General features: G+C 59.5%; 1 protein-coding gene and 1 long non-coding RNA gene across 2 annotated transcripts in view; one reads left to right on the forward strand and one right to left on the reverse strand.

Annotated features, from left to right (window-relative positions):
• Positions 1-23966, reverse strand: part of LOC117650214 — a 29816-nt gene continuing 5850 nt past the window's right edge. Inside the window, exons 2-3 of the mRNA XM_034393454.1 lie at positions 6071-6140; positions 1-1958 (exon numbers count right to left, since the gene is read on the reverse strand). Coding sequence (XP_034249345.1) covers positions 84-1958; positions 6071-6118 — 1923 coding nt within the window. The 5' untranslated portion in view covers positions 6119-6140 and the 3' untranslated portion in view covers positions 1-83. The remainder of the gene's footprint in view (positions 1959-6070; positions 6141-23966) is intronic.
• Positions 11653-15486, forward strand: LOC117650216. Its single transcript, XR_004588026.1, has 2 exons — positions 11653-12789; positions 12873-15486. It is a non-coding gene; the product is annotated as an uncharacterized LOC117650216 (long non-coding RNA).

Genomic DNA, 23966 nt, shown 5'->3' on the forward strand with positions numbered 1-23966 from the left:
CACCGCCAGGCGTGCGTCACTACGGGGGACACAGAGCGTTCCATCTTGTGGTGGCGAGAGTCCTAAAGAATCCTACTGCACTCCTACGAGTAGAAGCAGCTCTTGCTCTTGGCCTTGGCGCCGTGCAGGGTGCCCTGCATGCTGCTCTGCATGGTGGCCTGCACGGCCATGACGGGCACCACGGGGTGATGGCTGAAGGCGGGCGCGGCCTTGTCGGAGTGCCGCAGCGCGAAGGGCCTGAGCCGCACGCACAGGAAGGCGGACAGCAGGCACGACACCACTAGGATGGCCAGCAGCACCACCAGGGTGGCCGCGAAGCCCGGCGTCGTCATGCAGATGAGGCCGGCGTCGTCCCTCGCGCCCAGCACCATGGTCGGGGCGGAGGAGGCCAGGGCGGAGGCGTTGGCGGACTCGTCCAGCGAGAACGTGAGGTCGCCCGTCGAGACGACGCGGATGATCCTGTTGACGCCGACCTCGGCGGGGCGCTGCGGCGGCTGGTCGCCGGTCTCTCGCCGGTGGCGGCCGTGGGCGTGGCTGGGGACGCCGTGGCTGGGGGGTCCGTGGCTGGCGAGGCGCACCTTGCGCTCGTCGCGGGGCCGGCTGCCGGCGGCCTGCAGGTAGGCCTCCAGCCCGAGCGGGGAGTGCTGGCCGTGCTGCGGGGGGCCGTACTCGGAGTGAGGGCTGGGGCCCACCACGTGGCCGGGAGGCCCGATGGGGAGGTTGCCGTCCGAGCACTGGTCGGGGCACTGGTAGCGGCAGATCTGGATCGTGCACTGGAAGTGCACCTCCATCGAGTCGGGGAACTTGAAGGCCTGGAAGTGCGCGTACGACAGCACCGAGGCGGACGCGCCGAAGTTCTTGATCTTGGTGAAGCGCGACATGAGCTTGGGCCGGGTGACGCAGCCCTTCTGATCCACCAGCTGGATGGGGGCGCGCTTGCCGTCGTGGGCCATGCAGTTGCGGACCAGCATGTCGAACTTGGAGTCGTCGTCCTTGATGGCGAGCACCATGGTCATGGTCTGGCCGATCTTGACCAGGCCGGACACCTCGGAGGCCCAGGGCCCCTTGCCGACCTGGATCTGCATCCAGCAGCCCACGTTGTCGCCGGCGAAGTCGGCGCGCACCACGTCCAGCATGTCGACGGGGAAGGGCCGGAAGGTGACGGACTTCTCGTACTGGTCGTGCCACGTGCAGCGCAGCTTGCGCGCCTGGTCCCACACCTCCTGCACCTGGGGGTCGTACTGCACCACGATGATGTTCTCGAAGTACGTGCCGGAGCCCGAGTCGGCGCCGTAGCCGTACAGGCCGTTCTCCGTGTTGCCCGCCGTGCCGCACGCGTGGATGCTGATCTCGAAGTTGGCCGAGGTGCGGCCCAGCCCCGCGGGCAGGTGCACGCAGTTGACGTTGCTGTAGTGGCCCTTGCTGAAGACGATGCCGTAGAAGGGCTTGTCGAAGCTCAGGAACACCTTCATGGCGTTCTTCTCACACTTGACGTCCAGGGACACGATCTTTGGCATGTCCGGGGTGGACACTGGCCAGGGGTCGCCGCCAGGAGGGCCACCGGGCCCCTGGAGGGCGGGCGGCCCGTACAGCTTGTCCATGGCCTCGGGCTGGGCTTGCGGGGGTCCGCCGAGGGGCGGGCCGAGGGGCGGCGGCGGGCCGTGGTACTGGTTCTTAAACGGCTTGTGCGGGGGCGGGCCGCGTAAGGGATGGCCACGTGGAGGTGGCCCGAGAGGGCCGGGGCCGGGGCCGAGCGGGGGCGGCGCGTAGCCGCTGTGCTTGGGGGCGGTCTCGGAAGCTTCCTGGTCGCTGCCCGGCCCGGACTCCAGCTTGTTGTTATTGTTGTTGGGCTCCAGCTGTTGTGTCTGCGTGGGTGCAGCCACCACGGCCGCCTCGGGGGCGCTCTCCGCTGCCATGGGGCCGCTCGAAGCCTCGGCGTCGGCGTCCTCCAGCCGCACCTGCAACAAGACAGCCGGTCAGTCATCCTCGCACTGGTTTCAGCACCCACAAAATGTATCCACGATGGAGTGCCAAATCGGCACGTTCACGATCACGCCTTCCGTCAGCATGCCTGGCCGGAAACGTCTTGTTTACGGCGTTGCTATGGCGGGGCGGGCGGGGGCGGGGCGGGGCGGCCCCTGAGTGACCACATAACAGTAAAACCGTTCCATATACTTCATCGCAGTGGTCGTGCGTGCGGGCGACGGCGTGCGCGGCGCGGCGGGACGGGGTGACGACTCCATCACGCCGGGCCGAGCGCCCGCGATGCCCTTTTTGATCGCCGTGCTTTATGCCTACCTCGCGGCCGGGTCAAGGGGGGCCAATTGTCCTTTTCGAGCCCTGGATCCCCGTGAGGGATCAGGAAAGTGAGGAGGTTTAGATAGTGATCTGGCCGAGGGACCATTTTAAGGGGACAGTGGGGGAGGTGGGGTGTGAGGGGAGGGAGAAAGAAAGAGAGACAGAGACTCGGAGAGAGGAAGAGAGAAATCAAGAGAGAGGAAGCGAGTGCGAGTGTGTGCGTGTGTCGCCAGTAGCTAAGGTCCGGTAACGGTACGGTGGCCTGCCGGCCTGTCGGCCTGTCGGGCTGCCCGGACGAACTTGGCCTGGCGGGGACGGGCCTAGTGTGGCCTGGTGTGACCGGGCCAGCAGGACCAGCAGCGAGGCGGCCACTCCTTGTCTTCCTAGCCCAGGGCTAGCATGGCCTGGTGCGGCACCGATCCTGGGTTAGGTGGTCGCACGGCCATACAGTGTCGGTGCATAGGCCGCGCGCCGCGCGAAAGCAGGGGAATGGGGGAAGGGCATCATCTCCGCGTCGCTCCGCGCTCTGTGTTCTCCCCCAGGCACTTCTCGCCCTTCACGACACTCGAGTACCTCGGCCGCTTCGGAGCTTCGGCCTTCGGAGTGCTTCAATTTGCCACGGCTTCGCGGGATTTCGCTGCCGCTGCATCACGGCCGACGGCCGACCCACAGGCGTGCACTTGGCTCTGCAGCTCGACGCCGACCGGAGCCCTGGTCGCTCCGTCTCTCTCGCACCTCGTCCCGTAGGGGTGCGCGGCAGAGAAAGAGCTGTCCGGAATGAAGCGCGGCAGGCGGCTGGCTTGTTCGTCGCTGTTGCGGTGCCCGGGTCGCGTCACTCCGTGCCACCCGCGCCACTCACTCCGTGTCCTGCTTTGCTCCAGCTACCGAGTGTGTCATCAGAGCACCCCGGTCACGCGACACCGTGCTGCACACCGTGCTGCACACCGTGCTGCACACCGTGCTCGCCTGAAACTGGATAGCGCATGTTCCGCGTGCACCGCATGCACCGCATGCTCGTCATCCGAGCCAGGCTGTGGCGGCTGCAGCGGCCGCAGCGCCGAAAAGGGACAAACGGAGACACGCCTCACCTAACCCACTTGCAGACTGACACCTCCGCGACCAGGCCGAGCCGGCCGAGACCTTGCGGGCGGATCGGGTCCTGAGCCGAGGGGGACTGGGGGGGGGGGGGGGGGGCAGCCCCTACGCGCCGCGCGTTTTTGACTTGCGGTAAATCGGGTGGGGTATCGCCATCTCGGCGTGAAGCGGTTCCCAGGCCACCGCGTGCTTTCTCTCTTCCTCTGCGCCGCCGAAACGCCAAAACGCCAGAGCGTTGACACGTCCGGAGGGCATTCTTTTGATTGTTCGTCGAATGAGCGGCCTTCCCGGCCTTCCCTTCCCGCTTCCGGTGAGAGTGGCGCCGGCCGGCAGGCAGTGCCGGCAGTGCCACACCTGCGGCGCCGCGACTAGGCCGCCGCGCCGCGACTGTTTCGCTCCGATTCGTTCCGCACACAAGTCGCAGCGGCGGCCCGACAGATTCCCATTGTGCCGCGGGCTAGGCCTCTCTGACGGCGACAGCAAGTGGTGTGGGAGCCGCCCCGGGCCCCGCCGCCCCGCCGCCCCGCCACTCTTACTCTCGACCAGGCTCGACCGCGAAGTCACGCCGACGAGGACCAAGCGACAAAAAATGTTTGATTTGCGACTCGAGGAGCAGGACCGGGCCTCGTCCGGAGTATTGTTCGTTTCGTGCCGCCCTTCCCGACAGCGACTGCGACCAGGAGCGGCGAATCGGCCACCGAGTGAAACCCGAAGCCCGAAGCCCGACGCGGAGCGACGCGGAGCCGAACAGAATCTGCAGCACGCGGCCCCGACGGCCCCGACGGCCCCGGCGGCCCCGCTGACGGACGGCCCGTTGTCTCCGCGGGTCGCGCGGCCTACCGCAGCGCGCGCGTGTGTGTACGTGCGGCGTGTGGCGTGTGTGTGCCTCCATGCCTCCGCGACGGATTGAGCGCGTGTCCCCGTCCCCATGTCCGTGTGCGAGGCTGCGGGGCTGGGAGGCGCCGAGGAGTGAAACTTCATTTATCTGGTCGGGTCGTCCGCTGCCTTCTGTTGCTGTTACCGCCGCGGGGCCGCGCGCTGTCTGACACACTGTCTGCCGTCCCCAAAGCCTCACTCGCAGTCCTGGGCGTCCTGGGTGGACTGGGGTGCCGCTTCAGGAACGCCCGCCCCGACCACCTTCTTAGTTACCACTGATACACGTGTCGGCCGTTCAGCGAGCTCAGACTACGTACTGCATTCGGTGGCTGGCGAGCCAACCCGGTTGCAGCGCAGCTTGGGTAAACCGTCCTCATGGTGGGTCGCGTCCCTCCGTCCGTCCGTCTGACGACTTGTCCGTCGATCCGTCGATCCGTCAGTCCGTCTGACCGTCGATCCGTCGGTCCGTCGGTCCGTCGGTCCGTCTGACGGATCGGTCGTCACTTTCGCTGGGAGGCATGCCGCCGCCCCGCTGCACATCCGGCTGGTCCAGTGCCCCGCCCCGCCCCGCCCCGCCCCGCCCCGCCCCGCCGTGCCTTGCGGAAGGACTCGCATTCCTTGGCCGTTCTCCTCGATCCAGATCTTTTTTCTTTCCTCTCCCGGAGGCTTCTGCAGCTCACGTCCAACCAGGACCGCCAATTTTTCAAGCCCGACAGGGCGCGGCGCCTTCCCCGCTGCACCTGGCGGCTTCGGGCCGGGGGCCGGGCGGCTGCGGCTGCACTGCTAGGCAAGGCAGCACTCCGTCGCGGTCGTGAATGGAGGGAGCGGAGCGCAGCGGCTCGCGGGTCACGGGGACCGCCCGGCCGCTGCGCCGCTGCGGCCTGGGTCAACACGGCCCAGCCTCGGCGCCTCGGCGCCTCGGCCCGCAGTCCAGAGACAGTGTCAGAGACCCCCCCCCCCTCCCCCACCTTGACGGCACTGGGACTGCAGCAGTGTTCTCGCCTGGAGGCGCGAGGCACGAAAAGTAACACCTGCTGAAATTCGGGACTGGAGATGTCGTCAATGAGTTTTTATATTAATTAGTAAATAAAACTCCCAAGTCCATGAAATGTTGTGCAGGGAATGCTTCGACAGCGCGCCGCGACGCGGTGCTAGTTGGTGCCGGTCCACCGGTCGCGAGCCACGAGCCGCGAAGGGGAAAAGTGGTGGCAACGCCTGAAGCGTCGTGGACGGCCTGGACCCGCAGAGTCCGGTCCACAACGGCAGCGACAACAGGTGGCGGCCGCGGCACCCGAAAGGCCTCTGTTTGGTGACATTACGAGGCGGGGCGGGGCGGGGCGGGGCGGGGCGGCCCATTGTTTCGACCCGGTGATCCGTGCGAAAGTGGCACCGCCGGCCGGGCCGGCAGGGCCGCGGCATGCTGCTGCAGGTGGTCCCGTCCCGTCGCCGCCACTGCCTCCCCTCCGCAGGCCCGCCGCGTCCTTGCCTCCCTTTCCTTGTGTGTTTTTATTTTTTTCCCCGAGCCAAATTCTCTTTTCTGTTCCGCGAGAAAGGGGTCCTGAGACGGACGCGACGCGACGCACGTCCGAGTCCGGATCAAGATTCCCGGCTACCCTTGTCCCCCCCCCCCCCCCTCTCTCTCTCTCTCTCTCTCTCTCTCTCTCTCTCGCTTTCCGTTTCGTTGTCGGCGCGGCCACAAAGCGGTCGCGGCCAATCAATTGAGTGATTAGGCCGGAGCGCTGCAGCCGCGGCGACCGCGGCGACCGCCACGGGGAGTGGCTTTGTCTCCGCCTTAGCTTACCGGGTTCATGAGGAGGCACGCCACCAGCAGGGTGTGCAGCAGCAGCATGGCGGCGGCTGGATTGGAGTCACTGCAACAGAGAAGCGGAACGTAAGCCGGGCGGCGGAGACAGCGGACACAGAGTGGCGTTGCGCATTGCGGTCGCAGACGCCGCAGAGCGGCGGGCATTCGAACCCGCAGCGTCGCCATGGCGTCGCGGAGTCTCGGCGGCGAAGGGCACGAAGGCACGCCGCCTGTTGCGCAATTACGCTTTGCTTTTCCCCGCCAAGTGGGAGGCTGTGAAGTGTGCCGGCCGGGGCCTCGCCGCGCTCTCTCGGAGGAAATGGATCAAAAGGCGGGAAAGATGTCGGTCGCGCTAAACATGACGGCCCGCTCGAAGTGCAGGACGAGGACGCCTCGGCGCCGATATCGCAGCATGGATCACCAGCGACTCGGCCGACACGGCCGACACGGCCAGCACGGCCACGTAGCCCCATTCCCCACGGCTCGACCGAGACCTCCCCCGCTTATTATATCTCTAGGACGCCATCCGGGCTGCGGCTGCGGCGTGGCGTCGCGAGGCGTGCCTGCAGCCGGCCTGGTGGGGGACGTTGTGGCTCGCATTCGTAAATATGCGTCCGCCTGGCTCCTCCAATAGCTGCCAGAATTCGTAACTCGTTCGGAAAACGGACTCCTGACACCTGACACAACTTGAAGAGGCGCTTCTTCCGGGAGACACTCAAAGTGATGATGCTTCCCCAAGTGTCCGACCGGACCCTCCCCTGCCCGATCATTGTATCGAGAATGCCTTCCCCTGCCGCACTCTGGCTGGGGCTTATTGAGAACTTCCCTGCGCGCACCGCCAAAACTAGGTGGCCGTCGAGGACAAGATGTGGCGCGTCATCGTCCAGCTGACAGACAGACCCGCGGATCCAAGGGACCCCCGGATCCACGGGCCCACCGGGCAGCCAGGGAGCCTCCCGCTGCGCTGGCCTGCCAGCTTTGCCTTCCACGACGCGTCTGCTGCCGGCCCCACACCGTTGCTGCCGCGCCGCCGCCTCCGCAGTGAGGTTTCCGCTCGGAAAAGCTTGTAATTCCTTGTTCCGCGGCGTTCGCGGCGTTCGCGGGGTCAGTCGGCGGGCCGCGGGCTGGGGCTGGGGCCGGCGTGCCGCCCACTTAGCGTGCTGCCCACTTAGCTGCCTGACCACCGCCGGTCTGCTCAAAGCTTAAATGAAACGCCGTCCCGCTGACGGGCCGGGCGGCGGGGGCCGGCGGGACGGGCCTCACGCTGAGGCTCTCTGGGGCTAGCCAGCGCTAACCGATGACATATACAAGTTGCGGATAGCACCGCTCGCCGTGGCCGCCGTGGCCGCAGAGGCCCTGCCGGTGCCCCCCGGAGCCCTGGGGCGCCCTCACCACACCCTAACCCCCATGCAGCCAATGCCGCGTCCCGTGTCGGCCCGGCTAGTCCCGGCCCGCGGCCACGCGGTCCTGTTACTTTGTGCCAGTGTGAGTGTGTGCGTGGGTTTGGCCGAGATAGTCAAGCAAGAACGCTGCGCTGCGTCGGGCGGCATTTCATTAAACAGGACCCTTTTAAGATTTTTTTTAAAGGAAAGCGTGTCAATAGTGCACGCCTGCCCGTATTCGTTTGTCAGTCCTTTTCAAAAGCAAAGGCCGTCGTGAGGGACGGGAACCAACCGAACGACACACACTCAAGGACTAGGGACTCCACGTGCTCAGCTAGCTTTCTCTATGGACAAAAAATATCTGGCTTGCGTCGACCCGACGCCTGACGGTGACAAGGGGCCAGCCTGCCAAACACCGAAGTGCACCATGGTGGCCTACCCCAGACCTCGCAGGCGCTCAGAGCGCCTGACGGCGACAGGGTGGGCCAGCCCGCCGAACACCGGAGTGCACCATGGTGGCCTACCCCAGACCCAGGCGCGGATCCAAGGGGGGGGCGATGGGGGCGTCGCCCCCCGAAGCAGCCGCTGAATGTAGGCAAGTCGCACATAACCCCTGTAGGTAGGCAACTTTCACGACGTCGCCCCCCCCTGAACCCGTCCCTGGATCCGCCCTTGCCCAGACCTCGCAGGCGCTCTGAGCGCCTGACGGCGACAGGGTGGGCCTGCCCGCCGAACACCGGAGTGCACCATGGTGGCCTACCCCAGACCTCGCAGGCGCTCAGAGCGCCTGACGGCGACAGGGTGGGCCAGCCCGCCGAACACCGGAGTGCACCATGGTGGCCTACCCCAGACCTCGCAGGCGCTCAGAGCGCCTGACGGCGACAGGGTGGGCCAGCCCGCCGAACACCGGAGTGCACCATGGTGGCCTACCCCAGACCTCGCAGGCGCTCAGAGCGCCTGACGGCGACAGGGTGGCCAGCCCGCCGAACACCGGAGTGCACCATGGTGGCCTACACCCAGGCCTCGGGCGATCGTGCCCCGGGCGGCGAAACCCGAATTAGGCAAAGTCGACTCCCATGTAGGTGGCACTTTGACGTCGCCCCCCCTACCCGCCCCGGTCCGTTGCCCAGACCTGCAGGCGCTCGGGCCGACGGCGCGGGTGGCCTGGCCAAACCGGCCCATGTGGCTACCCCAGACCTCGCAGGCGCCAGAGCGTGCGGGACAGGGGGGCCGCCCCCGACACCGGGTGCACCGGGGCCACCCCAGCCTCGGGGGGCGCCGGCGGCCTCGGCGAAGGGGGCCAGCTCCGCGACAGGAGTGCACATGGTGGCCTCCCAGACCTGCAGGGCTCAGAGCGCCGCGGCCAGGGTGGGGCCCCGAAACCATGACCATGCTGGCCTACCCCAGACCTCGCAGGCGCTCGGCCGGGTGGGCAGCCCGTGCCCAACGCTCGCTCGGCCGAGGGGGAGGGGCTCGAGGGGCGTTTGGTCGGTGTTTGGGCTCCTCGCGTGGCCTCGCCATCCTGCGCTGCGGGCGTCGCGCGGGAAGTGTCCCAAAAACGCCAATGGAGACTTTTTTCACGTGTTGTTTTTCGGATGGCTCCGCCAATGGGCGTCGGGGCGGCTGCCCGGCTCCCGGGTGCCGCACGAAACGCCTCGGGCCGATCCCGGGCCGGGAGTGACCGCATTTTTTAATTGACCCCAAGTATTTTGGCGTGCGCAGTGCACGCGGCTGCAAGGCTGCAAGGCTCGGAGCGGCGCGGCAGCCGGGGCCCCTTTAATCATGATTTAGGTCGCAGAGCAGGCAGGAGGCCCGGGCCGGGGACCGCGCTGGACCGGGGCCGCGCTGGGGCGGGGCCGGGGCCCTCGGGAAAGTGCATGCTTTCGGGACAGAGCAGTGCGTGGCCTTCGGGCCTTCGGGCCTTCGAGAAGCCGGCCGGCCACTGGCCTGACACACGGCACGCCACAGACCGCGCCACGCCTCGCCACACGCCCCACGCCCTGCCACAGGCCCTGCCCCACATGCTCAAGCACTCGTGTTGCAATTAGAGATGGCTCACACTACCGCGCTGCCGCGCTGCCGCGCGGAAGTTTCACTCTCATGGAGTCCCTGGAGTCACTAGAGCGCCGGCTCACTCCCGCCGTCCAGCAACGAACCGAGCAGTCGCTGCAGAGTCCAGGAAAAGACTTTCGGAGTGTTCGAATTTTATTGACCATCTTTGTCAAGTCGAAGTAACAAGCTCGAAAAGAGTGAAACAAATCAAGTGACGGTAATATTCCGAAGTTGCATCATGTTGCAACCTGCACCCCTCCCCCTCCTGGCGCTGCAGTGATGACCGTCAACAAAATTTGATCTGATCTCATTGACTGAGTCACTGGAGAAGGACCAGCCTCGGTCGCCGACGACAGTCGCGGACGCGGCGGTGCAGGTGCAGCGAGTGCCGCGGGCACGGTCCGCGGAAAGGCTGGAACAGGTGTGTGAGGGGCGGGGCGGGGCGGGGCGGGGCGGGGCGGGGCGGGCAAGAGCGACTTTCTTTCGGCCCCGACCCAGTACCAACAGGCCAACGTCCGGGAAAAGAAAACGAAACCAATCATAAGGAAGGACAATTATTATTATCATCACGGATGTACAATGGAATAAAAAGCACCCCACCCGCTCGTGTCTCAATGATGTGTGTGTGCGTGTGTGCGCGCACGCGCGCGCGTGTCCGTATCCCAGTCAACGAGACTGGTGCACGTGCGTGTGTGTGGGAGACTGAATTTGTGCATGTACACGTACACACACGCACACCTACACACACACAGACACGAACGCGCGGACAGACCCGACTCAAAGCGATGCGCCATCCACATTATGCAAACGCATGTAAGGCACGCTACGGCTGACTCACTCGGGCCGACGAGCCACTTCCCCCTCTCCCCCGGGCCATCTCTCCTTCACCACACACACCTATGACAAATTAGTTGATGAATTAATGCGAGGTGTGCGTTCTGCAGATTGCGAAGAGATCTCGCAAAAACGGACGAGAAACAAAAAAAAAGTCGAAACCCCTCAAAACGACGAGGCGTCACTCTCTGTTTTCGAACGTTAGTTTGGATTCGGCGGGCCGCATCGGCGGGCCGATTTGCTGCCTTTCTCTCGCCAAACGGCCCGCAGCACGCAGCGCGCCGAGGAGCCCGTGAGGGGAGGGAGCACTGCCGCGGCGATGCATCCACTGCCCCGGTTCGGCGCGCCGCTCCGCCGTGGCCGTGGCCGCGCAGGCCGTCCACACGTATCCATCCCAGACTCGCAACTATGCGGCCGTCTGTCTGTATCCGCTCCACCACTCACCACTGCGCCAGTCTGTCTGTCTGTCTGTCTGTCTGTCTGTCTGTCTGTCTGTCTGTCTGTCTGTCTGTCTGTCTGTCTGTCTGTCTGTCTGTCTGTCTGCGGGGACTATTAATCGACTGGACGCGTCGAGTCCGCACGAAATGCAGCCCGCCGTTCTTCCCGCTACTTCCAGTGGCGGCGCCTTGAGGCTTCCGGGCCGCACGACGCCAGGCCGCCCGGCCCTTCGCCCAACTCTCAGCCTCAGCACCTCGCGGAGTGTTCTCGTTGATTTGCGAAGGCGGTTCGCAGAAGGCCGTCCCCGGTCCACGCCCGGACGCCGCGCGGCCGTCAGGCGCACAGGAGTGGAGTGGGTCACATCAGAGGATGGCTTTTGAGCTCTGCTTTCCTGAAATGGGATTCGGATCAAACGCATGAAAGATGGCCCTTGCGATCGAGGAGGAGCCTGTTGGCAGCCAGGAGAGTGATCCGCGACTCGCCGCGGTTCGCTTTGATGCCGCGACAGGCCGAGGCCGCCGCGCCTCAACCGCGCCTTGGCCGCGCCGCTCCGTCTCGCAGACAGAGTAGGGTCATAAGCGAAGTTAGTGCCGTTCGCGTTCGAGCATCGAAGAGGCCGAAGAGGCGGCAGTAAACCTGGAAGCGATGTTTGGTATGTGCGCCAAAAAAGGTTGCGCCCCGTTGGAGCTGCCGGCTAGGTACTTGACGACTTGCTTGCGGGCCCGGCACGGCCCCGCCACCCCGCCACGCCGGCAGCCCTGCCAGGGAGGCCGGCTCTCAGCTGACAGCACTAATGCAGCGCAATTGCGAGGAACCGTCGAACCGTGGGCTGCCTCCGAACAATGCTTTTGTCGCTCTGTCTCTCTCGTGTTCTGAGTAGAGACTCAGAAGGGCTTATGTTCTAAGTGTAACTTGAAGGTTCGCGCCATGTGGACCAGGTTGCCATACTTGGTGCCACGTCATGTAGACTGTCAACTGTTGTCCTTTGTCTCCTGCTTGTGTGTGTGGACTGCTGTATTCCCCCTTGCACTCATAGAGAGTAAAGTCGTATCAGTATACCGAGTGATCCTTTCGTACTTATTTTACCTTGAACCAAACCATGATTAGAACATGGCGCAGTCGTAAAGGACTTACAAGAGTGCTACGTGTTAAAAGTGAAAAATTGACTGTGGAAAATGTGAAATTGTGCGAAGTTTGGACTCTTGCAGAAATGTGCGATGCCACACCCAATCCTTTGAAGATGATTTAGGCAGCCAGGCCCATGGAATGTGAAAGTGATGTAGAAAATTGATACCATTGGTGTGACTTTGTGATTTTCAATTATTTTCTCTGAAAATTTTTTTTCGAAGACATTGGTTTAAGTGGCCGAGAAGAAAAGCCTGATCGGGTGGTGCAAGTGTGTACAAAATAGACCACATATGGAATTTAAATGATCTGGTCAAGTGTTGTAAGTACAAGGACACTACAGGAAGTTTTCTGGACGTTAAATTTGGAACTTTCCCCTTAAAAACTTTCACAAGACGCTGAGGCTGAAGTCTAACCTCCTTCCCGTGTGAGTGCGTCTCAGTTCAAGGCCGTCAAAGCCTCGTCCAGATTAAGCGTGGAGGAAGTGCAAGTTAGGTAATTGCGACTATGCATGAGTCATCGGAAGAACTCAGGAGGCCGTGGCAGTACGGGCCGTGGCAGGCGGGGAATACTCTCTGGCCGTGGTGCGGGGAATACCGTCCTGGCCGTGCCGCCCAAGGAGAATGGAGTCGAGTGGAGTCGTCAATGCGCGGTATCCAAGACGCTGTGCATGATGGATTCTCAGAGGCTTTGCAGCAGAACGAACTAGCGGTTCAAGTAATTAAGACCCGATGCTGAAATTGCTCTTAATGGCATGGACTGTGAAGCCAAGTAAAGCAACGCTAGTGTGTTGTACGCACAATAAATTGAGGAAACGAGCAAATGAAAGACAAAATGGTCCTGATAAATCTGCCAACTGCATCATTTCTACATTACAAACTAAAGGTGGGTTCAATCAATTTTAAAAATGACTTCAAATTTACCTTGAGCGAATTTACTGTTAATGCATTTGTGTTGTCTGTTGCAAGTAACACTGGGATGCCGTCTAAGCTGAATCATACCATTGAAATTCAAAAATATAAGCCAAGGAAAGAATGAAATCAATGGAAGCGAGATTGTGGAAATCATAATTGGCTAATTATCACAGAGGCCAAAATTTGAAGAAAATGTCTACCTGCAAATCTGAAGGTGTTTGTGGACAGTTTGAATGAGGAGTACTTTGCTCTTTAATGTATGTTGTGGTTTGAAAGACTCGTGAAAGGTGGATGTGTAGAGTGATAATTGTGTTTGGTTTCGTCTGTTTAGTCTGCTTAAATTATCGAGTTTAACTACACGCGATAATGCCAAATTAGAGGTAATGAAAACCCTTTTTCTGAGATGAAAAGCTAAAGCTTGTGCTGTTCTTAATGTCTCTAAAATTGTAAACAAACAATCCAAAATGTTCATAATGCAATGTATAAAATCCAAGTTGCCTTAAAACTAAATGAGTATTAAAAGAAAAGGTGTTACCAGTCTGGGAACGTTTAGACAAGTTGTGACACTTTGGTAGACCAGACAGTCTAGCCGAATTAGTGTTGCCTTGAAACGTCTCCGTAATTTAGACTGAATTGAACTTTAAAAACGCTGAGGAAGGAAGGCAAAGTTCAAAGTTGCTTAAGTGATTTGAATATGCCTAGCGTACTAAGTTACCGAAGTAACTGCACGAAAATCTGTATCAGAATCATGAAAGATCAAACGCAGCTAAGAAAGGAAACTGAAACAATACCAGGATAAAAGTGTGTTAATCCTGAATTGAAATAAAAGTATACCAGGATAAAAGTGTGTCCATCCTGAATTGATTAAGAAACGTGTTTCATCCTTAACTGAAAAAAAAAGGTCAGGATAAAAGCGTGTTCGTCCTGAGTGAAATAAGTAATGCCAGAATAAAAGCGTGTTCATTCTGAATAAAGTAATCCCAGGATAAAAGTCTGTTCATCCTGAACTGAAGCAAACTTTGATACAAAATTAATAATAATCCTCTCAAAAAATTAATTCTGATCATACTGCAGTTCTGATCAAAAGTGTCCGAAAATAAGTAAGCATTTTCTTGATGTGTGGTAAAAAGTGTCAAAAACTCAATTTTGTAAGAGTTGCACTTAGTGTGTTCATTACCAAGGTGTAGTTTGGTTATGCTGTGAACGTACGGTACTGAACGTCCTAATTGTTCCATGCTGGCTTGCAAAGAGCTAAAGAGTAAAAAGAGAAGGTACTGCATATCCTGTTACTGTCAGAGAGTCAATTGTGAGACTGTGCTCAGATGCCAATACAACGTTGCTAGAAATGTTGAATTTTGAAACCTGACATTGCAATCAGTTTTGGTACTGGCTATATCTGACCCGGAGAAAGTCGATATAAGTCAAAGTGGGACTGGTTTAAAAGAAACGGAAACGTGATTTACGGGTTGTAACCACTGGCAGAAAAATGAAAGATAATTTCGATTTTTCAAGTTATTGCTGGCATTCAGTTGCAGCAAGGGTTTCTGTACAAATGGTTTGGTTGCTGTACAAACGGTTACTGCGAGATGTTATGGTACCTTGATGGTAAATTGATAATTCCATGCGTGTCATGAATTGAAAATTGAAACTATTGGTTTAAGACTACATACATTTTTGTGTTCAAACGTACAAATTCTGAAATGGCTGACAATATCTTGACAGTTCCTGGATTATTCCCTGAAAAGATCCAGAAATGAATTCCTGGAGTCCTGAAAAAGATCCAGAAATGAATTCCTGGAGTCCTGAAAAAGATCCAGAAATGAATTCCTGGAGTCCTGAAAAAGATCCAGAAATGAATCCCTGGAGTCGTGACAGGTCCAGAAATGTACCCCTGAAAAAGATCCAGAAATGAATCCCTGGAGTCGTGACAGGTCCAGAAATGTACCCCTGAAAGAGATCCAGAATGGAATGCCTGGAGTATTTTGTGAAACCCAGAAATGCAAACCCGGTCAATGAAATCCGAAGTGAATCTCCTAATGCTGACATAATTTGACATAATTTGACATAAATGCCTGGAGGAAAAGAATCCAGAAATGGGTCCCAGCCAGAAATGGGTCCCAGCAAACTTTCTGAAAAGCATATCAAAACTGCTAACACTCTTTTGACGATACTGTCTGTGATGGTCCAAAAGTAATAACTATTACCTGAATGTTGAGCTAACGACTTCAGAAATGAAAAACCGTGACTAAACGAAAAGACAATACCTGAGTTGACAAGAGCAACTGTGAAGCAATCCATAATACTTAACTCAGAAATGATTTTTTTAAACGAATTTTAATAATAAGATACGAAGCTGTTTCAAAAGACAGAGAAAGTCGTTGTCTCAAAAGACGGAGAGAGTCTGACAAATTTTGAAAAAGAAAAAAAATAAAAACTCCATAGAAAAGAAAAGTTTTCCTGTGGTTGTTAATGGAATTTCATCGCAATACCGAACATAACTCTTAGGCATCAACAAAGTGGATGTTCTAAAGACAAGTTCGAATAAAGCAAAGATCACAATATCCTTCTTTTATCACAGTTTTGTGACAGAAACTCGACGCAAAAGAGGTAAATCTTTGGAGTACTTGAAACATTTCTTGTTCTCACAATTGTACCCAAAAGTGAAAAAGGAAAATGTGCTGCTTCTGTGCTGCTTAATTCAAATACATTGTTAAAACAAACTCTATTTGCCTTGATCAAGGGCTCACTAAAAAGATCGTTGTACACTGAATAACGCTGGCTGAATAACGTGCATAAGCAAAGTTGGCAGCGGCAAATGTACCAAAATAACGTGTAAGTACTGTATTTTTGAAAGCATCTCTTGTTGTTAATACCCTGTTGATCAGGAAAGGGTGTGTTGCAAACGTGTAAGGAAGTGTGTGTTGCACAAACTGTATTGCACAAACTAAAACAATGATGAGATGGAATAACGAGTCATCTGTTTACAAACATGCATAACGGAATTCAAAACTAAAGAAAATTTCAGCAGAATGTGTGGTTTAGCCGTATATGCTTTACAGTGGAAATCTCATGGTGATTCCGAGAACGAGAAAAATAATGAAAAGTTGCAGTAATTCTCAAACATCAGTTTGAAAGGTATGGTGCTGTTGAACTTTACTGTCCCAAATTCCCATAAATTTCAGAATAATATTACGTGACAAAGCTTGACGAAAAGCTATGGGGCAAATAGAAAGCAAATCAAAAGACATGTGCAAATAAAATGAGTATGTTCTGCTAGATTTATTTCCAACTCTAAGATTCTAAAGAAATTTGAACATCTGTGTTTCGAATTGAATTTATGGTGAGAGAGCCAAATGGACTGTAAGATTATTCTGAATTTTAATGTAGCAAACTGTTCGACCAGCTAATCCCTAGAGAAGTTTTAATATTTTTCTTCTGTTTTTTAAATGTGTTTTTGTACAGTTTTCTTTCATTTCCAACGAACATTAAAACTGAAAATTTGTGACTTGATGTGCTAAAGCACTGGAAGGGGAAGGTGTTCTGAGTAGAGACTCAGAAGGGCTTATGTTCTAAGTGTAACTTGAAGGTTCGCGCCATGTGGACCAGGTTGCCATACTTGGTGCCACGTCATGTAGACTGTCAACTGTTGTCCTTTGTCCCTGCTTGTGTGTGTGGACTGCTGTATTCCCCTTGCACTATAGAGAGTAAAGTCGTATCAGTATACCGAGTGACCCTTTCGTACTTATTTTACCTTAAACCCAAACCATGATTAGAACATCTCGCACTCAGGGGCGTCAGCCGTCAACTTGGAGCGACGAGAGCGCTATTCTGAATGTGCCTGCTATGGGCGTTTTCCGTCCTCTTGGTTTCGATATCGGAAGGGGTTGCTCTGCCCGAAGTTCTCTCCCGTCTCCGCCAGAGTCTCTGCAGTTCCTGGACTCTGGATATTTCACCTCAAGAGAGTCCCAGGGTTCCCGCCGAGCCGCGCCGATGGGCAGCGGGCAGACACACGAGGTCTGAAGTGGGTTAGCAGTGGTGTGGCCGGTGCTGCCTCCATCCTCCATCGTGCCCCCCCCCCCCCCCACTCTTCATCTCCTGGACGGACTTTTTGGGCCACCGCCGCGACGTGCGGACGCGTCAAACACTCGCTTGGAGCGCCGAGCCAGCTTCCGGCTGGGACTCCACATCGTGCAAACATGTCGACTTGCTATTGTCATCCGACACCGTTACTGGAACTTGGCTGCAGACTCAATTAGTGCAACATGCCGGCCGTCCTGGCGCGCTGCCACGTCTGCTCGCTACTTTTCCGGCCAACGCGGGGGCCCCCGCCGGACCCTTCTCCAAGGCTGCCCCGCTGCTGCCCGGACTTCGCCCTGCGCGATGATAACCGCCCGTCGAGCTTTCCAAGGAAGCGCCAGTCAGTCGGTCTGCGAGTGAGGGTCCCTAGTCAAGCAAGCGGGCTCTCGGCCAGCCCGCTGGAAAGCAACGCCCGGTCGGGCTGCGGGGCTGCGGGCGGGTTCCCTGCATTTCGAGTGCACCGCGTCCCGGCGGCGATCATCTTCCCGGGGGGGAGCGTCTTCTCACGGGAATGACCCCACACGCCATGTGCACGCTGCAGGCAAAGTGGGGTGTCACGCCGTCGCCGGCCGTCGCGGTTTCGGAGCCGGCAGCCGAGCCGACACTGCCAGGCACTGCCAGGCACTGCAAGCGAGGCCCGCTGGACGCCCGACGGGGAGCTTTCTTCGGTTTCAGTCCGGACCACCGCAGGACCCGGCAGGACTAGACACACTGTTAAAAAAATCCATTTAATTTTTAAAGAAACTTTTTTATGAAGCAGTTTACAAAGATTTTTTGCTAGTAAAAGTAATAAACTTTTTCTTCTTAAAAGTAAAAATTTAAAATTTTGAAAAGTAATAATCTGTTTTTTAAAAAGTTGTTTTTGCATTTAAGAAAAATTTTAATATAGAGCAGGTAAAAATTGAACGCCTTATGTACGTAATGAGTTATTCATTGTATGGTAGTAGTCGATTTCACTGCCGAAATCGCTTGGAAGCGTGGTTCAAACTCGGTCTCAAACCCCGGGAAATTTCCCGGATTACCGCACCGCGACGCTACCAACTGCGCCACGAGTGAGCTCTGCGAGGCGGGCTCTAGGATGTGGATGACTCCAAGCCTCTCGGCGGAGACTCCGCTAGGCAGTGGAAGCGCTCATCCCAGGGCCTCCAAACACGATTTCACATGACCAAGATCATCCAAATTTGTTCTTTACGTACACTGGTAGTGAAGCGCCCAAATGATCACAATTTTAACTGGCAGGATGAGAAAAAATATGAAAAGTCATGGTAATTTTGAATTTTAAAAAACAAATTATTGCTTTTGGGTAAACAGTCTAAAATTTAATAACCTTTTTTTATTTTAATAAAGTTTCTGAAACTTACCAATATTTTCATTACTTGTCAGAAATTTTTTGGGAAATGAAAGAAAGTTTTTTAAAACTTCACAAACCTTTATGATTTTTCATATCCTTTAAAAAGGTTAAAATTAAGATGTCATTATGTATTAAATTTAAAAATTTTTTTTAACAGTGCATGTGCGCCGCGCCGCCGCTGCGCCGCCGCCGACGAATTTTACCACGCCGCCGCCGCTGCCCAAAAAAATTTGCGGCGCGCCGCCGCGCCGCCGCCGATGATTTTCCGGCGGCGGCGTCGGCGTCGCGCCCTTAAATGCCCAAAATATTTGCATTTCCATCAGCAGCGAGCGCCCAGGGATAGGCAACCCGACGAGCAGTTCTCCGCCGCCAGAAAAAATTTCTTTTTGGGAGTGTTTAAATTGCTTAATTTTTTCCTTTTAAACGAAACTAGTCCACCCTAAAGAACTAGTCCATCAAATTGTGTTTTTTTTCAGGGGATTTTTTAAATTGAGAAAATAGACCAAATTTAAGTCAACCACGCCGCCCGCCCGCCCCCGCCGCCGCCGATCAAGACATCGGCGCAGACGCCGGCGTCGCCGCCGCCGCCGGGTAAAATTTTGGCCAAACGCCGCCGCCGATGAAAATGCGGTCGGCGCACATGTCTAGGCAGGACACAGTGTCAGTACGTGCCAGCCCTGCCCTGCCCTGCCCTGCCCCTCAGCCAGCCCTCAAACGACGCGACAAAGTTTTTGCGACGCGCGGGCTGCATGCTGGCTGGCTCACGGTTTTCCCGGGTGCCGGTCCTGGCCGGTCCTGGCTCGTTTGGGGCGGCGTCGCGGCGTGCTCCGGATCGCGGCACCTCCAAGGGCGAGGCGCCCTGCGCACTTCATCTCTGTCACCGGCCGGTCCTGCAGACTGATTCCGGGGACCCGTTCCGTCGCTCCGCCTCTCTCGCTCTCATGCAGCGTCCCATAGGGGTGCGAGAGAGAGAGAGAGAGAGAGAGAGAGAGAGGAGAGAGAGAGAGGGGAGAGAGAGAGAGGAGAGAGAGAGAGAGAGAGAGAGAAGAGAGAGGAGAGAACAGCGACGAAAGAAACGACTCTTTGGAATCGCTCGGCTGGCCAGGGAAAGTGGCGGGCCGGGCCAAGGGCCGGGGGGACTCGGGGGTTGCGGCGTCCCTCCTCGGCGTCCTCAGCGTCCTCGGCGTCCTCGGGGTCCGGGGTAATGCCGGCCCAACCGAACCGAGCACCGGCCGACCGGAAAAGGACTTCCTCTCCCCTTTTCTCTCTCTCTCTCTCTCTCTCTCTCTCTCTTCTCTCTCTTCTCTCTCTCTCTCTCTCTCTCTCTCTCTCTCGCACTCGCAAAGTGGCCAATGGGAGTGGAGAAAGACGGGCCAACGAGGCATGCTGTTCGGAGTCAGAAACCCCGCAAACCTCTCCACGCTTCTTTTTGGCACGCGGACACGCGCGCGCCCCGCGCGCCACGACGATTCCCCCCGGGGAAAAAACGGTCGCGAAACCCTCGGAAAGCAAAGTGGTGCACACGTGAAAACGATCGAGGCGGCCGCGCCTCGCCGCTGCGCCGCCGTGCCGCGCCCCTTGCATCGCGCACTGGCGTATCATTATGTTGCCCAGGCTGCGGGCTGCGGGGCTGCGGGCTGCCCGGCCCAAATGAGAGGGTGAGAGGGAAAGCCGATGCGACTGCGAACTGCGAATCCGAGCGTGCGACTGCGAACGGGCATGCGAATTTTGATTGCAATGTGGCATTGCAGACGGGCTGCACCGCCAGCCGGCACCACCGCCAGCCGGCGCGCCGGGACGCAGGGCGTGGCGTGGCGTGGCGTGCCATTTTCATGCGCCGCCTCATTAAGGGCGGGCTGGAGGGCATGGCGGGGCGGGGCGGGGCGGGGCGGGGGGGGCGGGGCGGGCGGGGCTGCTGCCGCACGCGCGCGTCCGTGGCGTGCGAGGCGTCCCTCCCAGGTCCCCACCCGCAGAGGCCCGGGAAAAACGATCCCGGAGTGACGGCCAGGAATTCGGCTGCAGGAGTGATACTCATTCGGGGCCCGGGGTGGGCAGGGCTGGGCCGGGCCTCCCCGCTTTCCCACACAGGTCCTCGCCAACCGGATTCCGCAGCGGCGGGCCAGGACCACTCTCCCGCCGCGCCCCGCCCCGCCCCGTCCCGCCACGCCCCGCCACGCCTGAGATGGCTGATAACGCCGCGATCTGAATTTGGCCACTTACTTTCGGGCCCCACGACGACGTGCCGGTGGCCGACTGCCGCGCCGCCCGGCATGGCCCTGCAGACCCTCCGCCTGCAGCGGCCTGCAGCACACAGTGCACCAGTCGGCACCAGTACACCTGTCGCCCTAATTACGCGGGGCAGGTGTGGGGGGTCGTGTACGTACACAGTAGGTACACTGAACGTGCGCGCCGCCCGCTCGCTTTCCAAACGGATCAAATTCCGGCGAAACAGAGATGCATCGCCCCGGGTGTCCGGCGGCGTCGGCAAGGCGTCGCGGCTCGGCTGGGTGTGCGAATGGCTGCCTTTTATTGTCAACGAGGACCTCCAAGCCCGCGTCCGCGTCTCGAGAGAAGAGCGCGTCGCGTCTCTGCCGCCGCCGGCGCGCCGGGGGGTTGACTCGTGAACGGCGGCCCCGCCGAGCACCGCCACCAGCGACACGCACACGCTGGCCGTGACCGTGACAGCTTCTGGGGCCGCGCGCCCCCCCGCGCCGCGCCAGGCCCCCCCACGCCACGCCAGCGCCGCGGTCGCCACGCTCTGGCACCTCCACGCACGCACGCGCCCGCCTCGGCCTGCCTCTCGGCCTGCAGGGCCTGCTGCAGCGGCCCGGCCCGGCCCACCGGATCGCGAAAGGGAAAAGGGAATGGTGGTCGAGAAAGTGGCCGCCAAGGCCGGGGCGGGGCCGGGCGGGGCCCTCGCCGGGCATTGCCGCCCTCGCCGCTCAGTGCTCAATATCGCCTCAAAGTTCCCCGAATCCGGTAATTGGGAACACAGCCAGACACAGCACGGCAGCGCTGCGCCGCCCATAACTCTGCGCGCGTGTCAATTTAATTTTTAAAAACTATGCGGCCGGTTGGCCGGTTTGCCGGTTGGGCAGCGCGAGGCAGCACAGCGCACGCCGGCGATGCGAGGCGGCGCACGTCGATAAGGCCGCCGTCGCCGTCCCTTGGTCTGGCCGTCCCCGACCGTCCCCCCGGCTGGCAGGGCCCCGTCAAGCGCGCCGCCTAATGAGAGCTCGGTGTCCGGGAATCCGGCGGTCCGGGAGTCCCGGCCCCGGGTCCTGCACGGCTAGTGGACGGCTGGCCGCCGGCGGTTGGCCGATGCCCCCTGGCGCTGCCAAAACAGACTGACCCAATTCAAACCCGTCCGGACGGCCGGCCGGTCGGGCCAGCCAGGACAGCCCCAGCCCCGCGCTATTGGTGGCCGGGACTACTATGGCCCGGCGGGCGGCAAGCAGCGAGCGGGCAGCGAGCGGGCCGCGCCAACGCGGACGCAGGCCCGCGGAGGAGCCGCTCATGCCGCTCATTCGATCTAGATGTTCGGCCAAATTGCTTTCTGATAGCCTCACTCCTGCTTTCCTTTGCCCCGGGGCCCCGCGGGGCGGGGCGGGGCGGGGCGCGCGCGCCACGCCCCCCGGCGCCGCATTGTGAGGCCTAGGATGACCTGACTAAACGGCCCGGGGCCCGGGCCCGAGAGGCGCGGCCGTATGCACTGGCAGCAGTACAGCACCGCGGTGCACGGCCGGCATGCCCGGCCTGCCCGTGCACCCCATGAGCCATCCCAGCCCATTCTCCGGGCGAGGCGAGTCGCCCTAGTGACACGGATCTCAAGTAAACATGACCGGCTCGCCGGGCTGCTGGCCTGGGCCAGGCTGGGCCGGCCGCTGGGCACTGGGCCCCTGCTGCTGGGCCGCGCCCCTCCGCGCCCGTTCCCGGCGTCCCCGGGCTGTCTCCACACATTCCTTCGGACGGGACGCGCGGAGGCGCCCGGACCGCCGCTGCTCTGTACACGCCGAGTTCGCACGTCCAGCCCGGGCCCGGGCACGCGACTGCAGGGGGCGGCCGACTCGCTTTCAACCGACCATCATCCGAGCCGCACCGAGCCGAGCCATTTTTCCCTTTTCTTTCCCCAAATGGATAGCGCGGGCCGGGCCGCGCGGGCCCGGCACCTGCGCCATAATAATATCAAAGCGAATAATGACCGGGCGGCCTGGAAGGCCTGGAAGGCCTGGAAGGAGAAAGTGGCCCAAAGGCCGAACGGCCGAGGCGAATAAACCCAACCGCCGGCCCGACCGGAACGGACCCGAACGGACCTGAACGCGCGCCGAAGGAAGTCCAGCGTGATAAGGAAACCACGCCTCCGGGTCGGGGCCTCGCCGAGCCGAATCAGCAGCCCAGCCAGCAGCAAGCAGCAAGTTGCAAGTACTCGGGGCGGCGACGGCAGCCACCCTCACGCCTTGCCGCGCAGTTAGTTGGCTTCCCGATCCGGGGGACACGCGAGTATCAAGTTGATTCGGATACTCGCGTGTCCCCCGGATTGGGAAGCCTACTAACTAAGAGACTGACTCTGCCGACGGGGCGTCTCGTACAGGGGAGCGAGACACATGGGGCTGCCTAGCCTCCAGGCGCTGCTGTGTGCTGCAGACAGTCCGCTCCGCGTTGCCTTCCGCGAAGAAGGCCCGGGTTTGGTCCGGTCCGGTCGGCGTCGCGTGCGTGCCGAGTGGAGTGCGGAGTGCCCGGGGAGGCCGCGATGCTCGCCGCGATGCTCGCCGCGATGTGTGTCAAAGTGATGTACCGGTGTTATGGAGCTGCGGGCAGCCAATGGCAGGCCAATGGCAGGCCAAGGGCAGGGCTCCAGGCCGCGCACGCCAGACGGCCAGAGGACCGTAACGACTCGTCCTGATTTGGTGAAACGAAAACGCCGAGCGGCCGCGGCGGCGCGCGCAGCATCGGCAGATCGGACAAGGGCCAGAGCTTGGCCAGGCCGCGCGATCCGAGCTTCTGTCTCCCCCCCTCCCGCTAAACGACTCGTAATGAGAGGCGAGGGGCAGAGAGGGGCGCTGCGGTCGGAATAATGATAATTTTAAAAAAATCGTGCGAGTGTTCGCCGCCCCGAGCGCCGCCCTGCCCGCGGCGATGCCCGTGTCAGGTGCGGAGCCCTGGGCTGCCGGCTGATTCAGAAGATCGCTCCGTCTCCCCCGCACCCCTTTCGCAGAGCCCCATGAGTGCGAGAGAGACGGAGCGATGAAGCGACTCTTCTGAATCGCTCGGCTGCACTCGAATGGCTCCGTCGGCCGGCGGTGGGCGGTAGGTTCAGGTCCAGCACGGCGGCGAGCATGTGACAAGTGCCTCCCGCGGCCCCCCCTTGGCCGAGCCTTGGCCGAGCCTTGGCCGAACCATGGCCGAACCTTTGGGCCCAACCTTGGCCCAGCCTTGGCCGAGCCTTGGCCCAGCCTTGGCCGAGCCTCGGCCCGGACGGTCCAGTCCTATGAATCTCCGAACGCCCCGCCGAACCGCAAGGAATGCCGCCAGTGTCCTGGCCGAGGCATGCCCAGCCAGGAGCCCTTTTTTTCGCCGCTTTGTCTCACTCGCACGTCTGCGGAGTGGCCGAGGAGTGCGACAGAGACAGAGCGACGAATCCACTCTTTGGGATGTTAGGCCGTGCCGGGGATACTCGTCCGGGAGGCCCACGGCCCGGGCCCCCGGCCCACGGGGTCCAG

Source organism: Thrips palmi, unplaced genomic scaffold (assembly GCF_012932325.1).
Source record: "Thrips palmi isolate BJ-2018 unplaced genomic scaffold, TpBJ-2018v1 HiC_scaffold_5, whole genome shotgun sequence".
Lineage (NCBI taxonomy): Eukaryota > Metazoa > Arthropoda > Insecta > Thysanoptera > Thripidae > Thrips > Thrips palmi.